Source organism: Montipora foliosa, chromosome 9, assembly GCF_036669935.1.
Source record: "Montipora foliosa isolate CH-2021 chromosome 9, ASM3666993v2, whole genome shotgun sequence".
NCBI lineage: Eukaryota > Metazoa > Cnidaria > Anthozoa > Scleractinia > Acroporidae > Montipora > Montipora foliosa.
In genome coordinates, this window is record NC_090877.1 from 3,587,457 (window position 1) to 3,598,125 (window position 10,669).

A 10,669-nucleotide genomic window follows, 5' to 3' on the forward strand; every position below is an offset into this window, starting at 1 on the left:
ATTCCGGTTTCCGTCCGTAACCTCGTTCCCAGGGTCTCTCTTCTTCTTTCCCCTTCTCCGTTCCAGGGGAAGGAAAGAAGACACCCTAGGAACAAGGTTGCCAAAATACCCCCGAAAAGCTTCGGGAATTTCTCCAACCGTCCCCCAGGAATGCTTCCTGGTAAATTTAACCTCTTGAGATAAATGTCGGGCTATCCACGTCGAGTACGCTGTAAAACAAAATGTTTCCTCCATCAACCAGGGCGATCTTAAGCGGAACAGGAGAGCACTTCTGGCTGAGGAGCGCCAGTGATGCCAGAGAAGGGGGGCAATCGCAGTACCTAAAAAAAGGAACCAGGAGGTCAACAGTTAACAATCAAGGGGTTGTAAATATCTTCAAGTGTGCTGTCGGGTACACCGCGCGTCATCTACATCAACGGTTCATGGTCGTTTCGCCCACAAGGTGATTAGAAAAAGGATATGTTCTTTGAGTAAATAAAAAAGTCCACAAATGTCTTCTCAATGTTATCTTATATTTCGCTTCAAGCCGGTCATACACGGTTCAACATTTGCTGATCAGCAGGTGTAACAGTTAATGTTTTCCGTATTTGCGAAAACGCTATATAATTTTATTAATTAAACAACCAACCAATGACGGGTTGCCCAAAGTTGGCAACCTTTTGAACTAAAAATTGGAAATTTAAACTTTAAACAAGATAAGAGATCAAGGCAATATATATAAACTATATTCCCAAAAAGGTTTTTGCACGCATTCAATACCGATCTCATCCACTCACGATGAAGTGATAATAGTTAAAATCAAATATCCTCAAAGAAATGAAATGTTAATGGTAGCTAATTGTACCTGCACACTGTTATACAGAAGTCAGGAGGGCCAGGGTTGGTCTTTTTGAAGTTAACTCCAGGCTGGTAAACATCAAAAGCCACTAGAAGGGACTGCTGACCAGATCTGAGAGTTCACAAGAAGTGTGTCAAGGATAAATCACTTTTCAATAACGAATCCATAACAAATTTATCAATGCACTAACTTGATGTTCAATATGATGTGGTAGGGCATTATTTCGTACATATACATAGTAATATGTTTAAATTCAGGTATGTTTATTGTATTTTGTAATATTTTACAAAAACACTACACTTTTTTAACTTGTATAATGCAGTTAAATGCAATTTGAGGGAGTTAGAAAATGTGGAGCATTTGTTTTGGTCAGCGGTGGCATTATGTAATATGTGCCTGGATCCCGTTGTGTCTTTTTGGGGTTCATGATGTATAGCGTGTGAAGTGCATTTTTGGGCTGGTTGAGGAATCTATTTCAAATGTCGATGTCTTCTCTCACCCTTTCCTAACCTTTTTCACTGATTCTATCTGTGTTATGGGTGCCTGCTTCTCTCGCCTCCTACGTGGGGAATCATGGCTGGCTTGCCAGGATTTGCCAGTCATGGTAGCAGTCTCCATCTCTAGAGGAGCTGGCTGCAAATAGTGGACCTCTACTTTGCAACTCAGTTGTTAAACGATAAAAATGAAACAAAGTTTAGGTTCCACTTGCACTTGGATGGATGGACGATGAGACTGGTTTGATGCTATTATGGTTTGAATATTTTATTTCAACTTGCATAGTCAGAATTTGCGACCCACCGTCTTCACACTCCTGCAAGTGTCTTCATGTGGGTCCTGTTGCTCAAAGCATGATTAATTAATGAGGGACAATCATTGGTTAAATCTCTAGGTTGTCATCACATTCAAAACTGGTTAGCACTATCTAAGCTTCAAGCAGTGTGGGTGTTGACACTACCTCCTGTACAAAAGAGCCCTTGTTTATACATATTTTTCTTTTTTCTGTTACTTTTTTAACTTTATTTTTTAAACAATACTAGCAATACAAACAATACTAAGATTACTTACAAACAGTTCGACTTACATTAATACCCCAATCTCGCTTATGATGCCAATTACTACTTAAATTACAATTACATTAAACCTACATTGGCACATTCAAAATAGAGACATTACAACGAAGACAAAATTTTGAAAACATTTTTTTGCAACTGCGATTTCTTTGAATATTTGTAATTTGTTTTGCACTTACACAAGAAAGCTTTGAAAGCATAGTTTATTATGGTGACCATTTGTGCAGTGGATGTGGTATTTTGCCAATATAATTGAGTAGTTCAGAGCCTGCCAATGTGATGTATTATCAAAGAAGTCGTATAGTATTTTACTTTGATTTAAGGGCCCACTGACGTATTTTTTGGGGTGGATAATGCTAAGAATGTAATGGTTAAGTAATTTGAGAGAATTTGGCATTATTTTGGTCAGTTTCCAACTTTTGTAAGCCAACGACCCTAAATATGACGTCATCATGCCACGCCCATTGTCACGTGACCAATAAAAGAAAACTCTAAATTTGTCTGTGTGCTATGCAATTTGGGTATTTAATCGATGGTTTGATAATTTTGTATTCGTTTTTGCATCCAGCCAAGCATGGTTTTCTTTTTATTTTGAAAAATGTACTTTTAAAGACATTAACGATACTGAAATACCCATAACTTTTTCAAAAAGGATGATTTGAAAAAATCAATGCTTAGCTATATTCTGTATTTGGGGGTGAAACGTGCCATGTAAAAAAAATAATTCAATTTTAAGACCGCCGGAAATTTAGCTTTTTCTCAAACTGGAAGTTAGTTTGTGTACGCATGCACAGTTGATCTGAGAACGAGCGCGAGGAAGGGCGAGGAAACACCTTCAATGGAAACAACAGTTTGTGTGGTGTCATGCTTGTGAGTGGGTTTTCTTGTCAGCTCATGATACGATGACGTCATTTAGCGAAAGTAACATTTCACTTCCTTAGCAACGCACGACGTTAGTATTCTCGTTGTTACAACTTTAGGTAACCCCTAATAAAGACACTTGACAGGACTGTTGAAACATCGGGTCAGGAATTATAACTTTGCAAGTTGCAATCATTCAATCTACAGTAGTATCAACCATTTCTGATTTTTATGTTGACTTAACATCACACACAGGAGTATAAAAGGACAAATCATTGAAAACTTTTCCAGCAACTCTTCGCATTCATTGCAAGTAAGTTTAAGGCAAGAACGTTTGTGGGGAAGCATTTTGTAGACATGGGATCAAGATATTTTTGCTCACCTCTCAACAACATTAGCTGTAGCCAATCTTTGATTCTTGATTACTTGTAGCTTTGATAAGACGGCAGCTAAGACCAGAAAATAATATGTACATGTAATGAACCCATGTAGCAGCTCTCGTACCGTATAATGTGATTGGTTGATGGTACCCTAACCCAAAAACAAAGACTAAACATTTGAAACAATGACTTAGACTTAAACAATAGAAGCTGTTTACAATACCACACAATAACAGATTATGAGAGCTGCTAATTACTGCTTTGTTTTAAGTTTGGGTATCGAGCCAATCACATTATTCATTACAACAGCTGCTACACTACTGAATGAACCAAGATTATTAGTTTATGTGATTTAGTTTGTGGATTGAAGCCTAAAATTGTGACATAATAATTTACATTGTATTTGTCCCAATTTACATTATTAATAACTTTACATTGTTAATTACTCTCTAAGACTGCCACTTGTACATTTTAATGGGGGGGGGGGACACCTCAAACCACCCTAGGACACCCCCAGTTGACGTCTAAAATCATCTGGTGTTAGACAGAGTAAAATCTGTTAAGTCTCACTCCCAGAGGTCAATGGGTTAATGTCAGACGATTTTATTCATCAATGGGAATCCTCTGAGGGGCCAGAAGCATTAACTGCATCTAGGTCCACTCCAAAATTAAGTCCCCTTCAATTAACCCTCTCCATCCTGAAATGGCCACTTATAAATTTTACTTATCAGTGGGAAATGGATTATGGGGCCGAGGGATTAACCTTTCACAACTGATTCATTCATTTCTGATTATACAGTGTACAGTATAATTTAACAATATATATACACATGTGCGTGCAATTTGACATGGTTTCAATTAAAAAGGGCTCTAACTTGTATAATACCTGTAATACTGTTACAGTGGGCAGGCTACCACAATATTTCTGTTTTAACCCATTGACTCCTAGAAGTGAGATTTAATAGATTTTACTCTGTCTAACGCCAGACTATTTTATGGGTTAAACCAGTGGCAAAGGTAGAACACACCTGTCGAAACAGCATCCTCAGGTCTTAAAAGTGGTGTAACACCATCTTCACTTGCCCATAAATGAGACACAGGGGATGATATCGCTGCCTTATCTTTAACAACATGATCACCATTGTCGTCGGCAAGCTCCTCACTCTTCTCTGCTGAACTATCTGTTTTTCTGCTGACCACGCTCTCATTTCTTAAAAAAACAGAAAAAAATTGTCACAAAAATGAAAGACAGCAGTATAAAATGAAATAATTCATTGGATGGGTCAGTTTGTTGGTTACTAAAAGGTGCAAGAATATTAATATTTGACAACTCTCTCAGGTACCTTGGTGAATGCTGCAAGACAGTGAAACCTAAACGCAGAAAGTATGCATATACCTGTAAGCAAAAAAAAAAAAAATTATAAATTAATTTATTATATTGCAACATAACATTACTCATCACTATGAACATGGGAAAAGCAGGCTAAAAATTGATAATTAACGGTATTATGGACCTTCATGTTAGAATAAGAAAAGACAATATTTTGAAAAGCATGAATTTTGGTAACAAAGATTAGAGTCAGAGGACAACATTTCGAAGTCATCTTGACCCCATTTTCAAGTCGTTCAAAATTACGGTAATAGCAATTATTTGAAAATACTTAAGACATAAAACATTAAACACTTTACAACATGCACACTGATTCATCGGCTGAAAAACAACACAAACACTTAATTTTAATTTCATTAGTTGAATGACTTGAAAATGCAGTCAGGATGACTTTGAAACGTCATCTTCTATTGCTAATACATTTTAGAATCAGCTGTTTTTTGGTAGTCAACAAACCTCTGCAAACTCAACCATCCGAACAAACATTTATATACATTATGTCCAGCAAATAAGAGGAAGTACATTAGGGTTGCTAATTATGTAAAAAAAGTAAAGTAAAGTGTCCATATTTAATGTCCTTCGCTCCTAACTGTAATTCAAGTGCATGACAAACCCGAGGTTGACGGTGCACTCATTTTACTCCCCAATTTCAATCAATGCTTCGTTTTAAGGGTTAAAGCTACTTAAGCTACACAGAAAGGAAAGAAGTCGAAACAAGGATGTGAGATCCGGGGATTGAACTCTTGCATCAAGGCCGCACACTAACCAACTGTGCCATCCTTGCTCATAACAATATAGAGAACTTTTGGTATAAAAATTAGGACATACCAAATGACCCTTTTTCAGACTTTCCTTTCGATTCTACTCTGACTCGTAACCTTCTAGACTGTGAGCAGTAGCAAGCTGCTAGAAACACAGGGGAAGTTGTAGAAAGGTGTAAGGTTTTTCCTATTTTTTTCAATTTTTTAATTTATTTTTTCCTCTCCCCAGACTTTCCATGCAGCTTATTTACCTGCTAACTGATTTGAATAACTTCCAGTTTGCATCCCATTTGGGTTACCCACGGAAAAAAGGTACTGCTGCTAGCATTCTAGTAACATTCGATCATAACTGCTGCAGCAGTTCATAGGTATGTTTTTATACCAGATTATAGTCTTCACAATATCCTACAATGTAATTTCATGAAATAGGTTTTGTTTGTTTATCATGGTGAAGTACACTAATATTATAAAATATATATTATTATGTTAAAGTATTATCATTTGTCTCACAATGTTGCACCAGAAGTGACAAAATTGTGAGACAAATGACAATGCACTGTACTCTAAGATTATCCTATTTGTATCATTGAACCTATTTATAAACAGTCAGCAGGCCAGTGGTGGATATTTACCAGGCCGCAAAGCAGCAAGGTAAATGTCCACCACTAGCCACAGACACCGAGGTGAATAGTTCACTGTTGTTTTAATTAGTATATACTAAAACAGTGAGATATACCACAAAAAGATGATTTTAACTCATTTAATCTTGCAAAGATTACAACATTTTCGGAGCGCAAATTGCTTGGAGTTGAATACTTAACAACTATTGACCAAAGTGGAGGTGGCTAGCGGTAAATATCCAACGCTAGCCACCGACACTGAGGTGAATAGTTGTTTTAGTATATACTAAAACAGTGAGATAATATTATGTAACAGCACAAAAAATTAATTTGGATGTTTTCTTCACTTGTCATGGATGCAAATCGGAAAGCCATTTTTTCCCGAGTTGCTCAGAGGTAAATAGCACAGGATATTCGGAGTTTGATGAGCCAATCAGCGCCCGCGTTCAACGCTATCCACTGTTTTAGTATATAAGTTAACAAAGGATTTCCAGAGTTTGAGTAGCCAATCAGTGCGTGCATTCATCGCTATCCACTGTTTTAGTGTATGCTAAAAATTATTATTATTTCCTCTTTAGAGAAAATTACAACTACAAACCAAGTAATGGTCAGGAGAGAAATCATCTGATAACATGGACATGAATCCCTGAGATAAGAAAAAAACAAATCAAGATAGAGATCTAGAGTCCAATAATTACATGATTACACAATTTATAATATGTAAGTTAAAAACTTAATAACCATCATAGAGAACAACCACATTCAATTTATTGTTCAAATAGCAGCTTTTGCATATAGCCCACAACATTATTTTGAAGACATTGACTGTCATTGTTGGCTCAAAATTTGAATGCCTTTGATGACATTTCTAAAATGCCACACCGTAAGTCTATTACAATGTTAATAATATACATGAAAAAATACTGGATTCTGATTGGCTAAGAGCAGTGCAGTTCAAGTGTAACACAGTGCAAAAAGTGTAATACCAGAGCAAATTACACATCAAAATTCTGGATTATGATTGGCTAATAAACAATAGGGTTTGGTCAGAAGCAATCAAATCTTTTGTTTTCGAATCAAGAGCACGCCCTGGATGGTGCAATTTATGGTGCAATTTTTCCCTGATTGCATGATACCTGTGGGTTTCTTTTTAACCATCTCGAATTTTTTCATGGATATTATAAATAAGTAATCACATGATTTTGCTTGTGCAATTCGTAATAAATAAGCACTTGTAAATTTTTCATGAATATTATTAATAAACAATCACATAATATTTCTTGTGCAATTTGTAATAAATAAGCACTTGTAAATCTTTGAAAAAATTTACTCCTGCTTATTTATTGCAAATTGCACTCGAAATCATGTGATTACAGTACCTATACTAATTTTGATGGTTACAATGTTGGATTATACTCTATAGTAAAATCAATTACTTTAAACTTTTAGGTGAAGATGAAAGAGTGTTGCTATGAACACCCTTCACCTCCTAAGGAGTGCCTACAGTAGTGGTTCTGCGCTTACGTAACCAGGCACAAGTGCTCTTTTATTATTGAGGACACTGTAAATCAGTTCAAACCAAATCAAACTGCAGCAGATCAACGCAAATCATCTCGAATCAGAAAGTCAGAGTTCAAACCCTACAAGTGCCAGTCTTAGAGACCAAAGGGTTAAAGAGGCATGTATGATGCTCATTGAAATCAGCGTGCATCTAATTAGGGTCAATCTTGGACATATCTCATATCAGCCATACAAGCATAAAATTTAAGGAGGCAGTTGGTGTGTTTTACATGCTCATACACTTCTACAATAATATTATGTTTTATTGTTTACAACTTACTTGCTGGAAGGACATTGGCAGTCCACCATAAAATAGTTCAATACTTCCCTGTAATAAATAAAACATTTTATTAGGTCAACAATGTATGTACACCATTTAAACCTCAGAGGATTGGTCGATAAGAGAAAAAACAAACAGAAAGAAAATAACCGAACCTACAGGAAGCCAAAACACAACACAATTTGAGGTTTTAAAGCAATCAATGAAGAATGAAAAGAAATTCAGTCATCTGATTTGACTGAACTGGTCTAAATGACAATTTAGCCAAAAGAATCTACTAATGAAGTACATCGCGTCATTAAAACAATATACATGTAATGGTAGGAATATCCCTACTTTTAGACCCAGTGCAAAACAGAGACTTTTTCCCCCATTTTTGCCCACCCTCCACACGAAAACAAAAATGCTCTCCAGACTGTAGATTATTGAAAGTGGACGTTTATCGTATCTGTGTGTACAGGTGAAAAAGGAGGTTTTCAAATACAATGACATCATAGGATCAAGATACCACAGAGTCAGCACACATGCATGCATCCTCTATAGGTGGAGGTTATAGTTTTCTAACCATTTTTCGCGTATTCATGTGAACACAGAATTTTTTCATATACAGAGTAAAAAATCTCTGTTTTCAATAATATCCGGATACATGTGGGCGGAGTCTTAATTAAAACCCTTTGTACCTGCTCCAGAAGAAACAACGCTTCTTGTGGCTGCAACAGCATTTTGCCACCTTTTTTCTGTCCAAAGTGCTGCCAATGAGGGCCCTATATGAAACAATGACAGCATCAAATCAAAAATAAAACCTAACAAGTCCTTTATCAAGGCTGCTGCCTAAGAAAATTTTAAAGGGGCCCTCAGAGCAAAAACGATGAGAACTTAGGAGCCCAACATATGAAGTGAAAGGTGTTGCTGTGAAAAATTAAGGCACCCAGAGCTATTCTTTGGGAGCCCCAGGCTACCGGGCTCCTGTTAGGCAACAGCCTTGCCTTTATAGAAAAATATGTAACAGAAGGAAAATTGACTGTCAGTGTATGTGACTGAGGTCTCAGCACTGCCACGTCAATATAATATTATGGTAATCAAGATCATCATCATCATCATCATCCATCATCTTCATTGTCACCACTACCATGGCTGATATAGTCGCTGCTGTTGGCGGAATCATTTTTGCCATCGCAATTATTGTTCCCATCATTCTACTTAATTATCATTTTACAGCTTATTAGAGCTGCCACTGCAATACACTGATGACTACCCCAATCACCGTCATCATCAATATGTCACTGTCATTACAGATACGCAAAAGAGTGCTGTTGAAGTCAAGAAAAAGGGCGATTGGATACAAAAGTCTTTTTTTTTCAAACAGCAGAAAAAACAAGTTTGTAACTCACCTTTGCCACAGACACCTCAACCACTCGCTCATCTGGTTTCCAAGTTCCAACAGATAAATTGCCTCTGTCAAAGAAGAATGAAGCGTCTATATAAAGATAGAAATAATTAATTCGTACTTTAATTAGGATCATCTGACCCAATACGATTTTCTATTATAATAAATATGTTTTGAACACAGCTGTTTTGGCGTACTTCTTGTGGATTCTTTGCTCTTTCAACACATCTCTCTGTTCTTGAAGCATGCATTCCAAGACTTTCTCTTCATTTTCATTCTCTGGATCGGGAGCAAATGCTTTTGGTCCTCCAAGAAGTGGTAAATTCAAAGGCTTCTTGATCTGTGCGATTAGGTCTTCCGGGCTGAAAACATGGACATGTCCGCTGAATTCTTCTCCAAAAATAAATTCATAGAAAATCAATAAACCTCATCTTGTTACCAAAATAAAATATTCAAGTCAGACATAGCTTTGGTAAACAGATTACTGCAGTCGATGTACTGTACACTGCTCTGAATCGACAGCCATGTTGAACTTAGTGACCTGGCCAAGAGACTTTGTCGTCCAGTCCTCCTTCTCCAACGGGGATTAGTGACTGCAGTGCGGTCGAACCTCTCTCATACGGCACAGAGAGAGGCGTCCATATGAGAGAGGCGTCCGTATAATAGAGGTCTACACGATTACATTACGTTTACATTATTAATTACCCTTTAAGACTGCCACTTGTACATTTTTAAGGGGGGGGGGGGGCACCTCAAACGCCCTAGGACGCCAGTTGAGGTCTAAATTCGTCTGGTGTTAGACAGAGTAAAATCCGCCTAAAAAACGTCTTTCCGTAATTTATGAGTGCAGCGACAGAGCCCGGGGAGCAGATTTTCAAGTAGAGGGGGGGGGGGGGGGGGGAGGGGGCAAAATAATGCGAACGCATAAGCGTGAGCACACTAGGGGGGATCGGGAGCTTGTTACCCCGGAAAATTTTCAAATTTAAGTCCTGTAAAATGGCTATAAATGGTTCATTGTCATATGCTCACGTTGTCGCCACAACCAAATGCACGGAAATTCGTGTTGCACGAGCAGCACGATTATTTTTCCTTTTCAACCAATCATATTCTTGCTTTTGACGTTGCCGTTGCTGTAGCCGTCGTCAGGGAGGGAGCTTTAGCAACGACGACGGCAACAAGAACGTCACAATTTTGCATATTTAGTGAGCAAAAGCAATAGCATTGCACGCTCTGCACGTGCATCCTTTCATTTTTGCCTATTTCTTCGCCGTCGTCAGCACAACAGCAACGTGAAATGATCAAATTTGAGGTTTCAGGAAGAGCGTCAGCGCTTGAGGGTAAATTTTTATTTTCTCCCCTAAATTGAGCGCCGTTCATACTAGTTTCGTTCTTGAGGGTTTGCCACTCCTTTGTCACGTTAAAGTGCTTGGAATAGTCGCGAGGCGATTACAATAACGGGAAATCACGTTTAGCGACAACGTTCTCGTTGCTGTTGCCGTCGTCGTTGCTAAAGCTAGGGAGC

The 10,669-nt window shown here is 37.7% G+C and overlaps 1 protein-coding gene across 1 annotated transcript in view; it reads right to left on the bottom strand.

Moving 5' to 3' along the window:
- Positions 1-9,678, bottom strand: part of LOC137970991 (tRNA-splicing endonuclease subunit Sen54-like) — a 10,417-nt gene extending 739 nt beyond the window's left edge. Inside the window, exons 1-11 of the mRNA XM_068817680.1 lie at positions 9,587-9,678; positions 9,345-9,509; positions 9,152-9,215; positions 8,441-8,524; positions 7,761-7,808; positions 6,519-6,566; positions 4,493-4,545; positions 4,178-4,359; positions 3,152-3,218; positions 845-949; positions 1-320 (exon numbers count right to left, since the gene is read on the bottom strand). The exon at positions 1-320 is cut by the window's left edge and continues 739 nt beyond it. Coding sequence (XP_068673781.1) covers positions 167-320; positions 845-949; positions 3,152-3,218; positions 4,178-4,359; positions 4,493-4,545; positions 6,519-6,566; positions 7,761-7,808; positions 8,441-8,524; positions 9,152-9,215; positions 9,345-9,509; positions 9,587-9,612 — 996 coding nt within the window. The 5' untranslated portion in view covers positions 9,613-9,678 and the 3' untranslated portion in view covers positions 1-166. The remainder of the gene's footprint in view (positions 321-844; positions 950-3,151; positions 3,219-4,177; positions 4,360-4,492; positions 4,546-6,518; positions 6,567-7,760; positions 7,809-8,440; positions 8,525-9,151; positions 9,216-9,344; positions 9,510-9,586) is intronic.
- Positions 9,679-10,669: the final 991 nt, after the last annotated feature.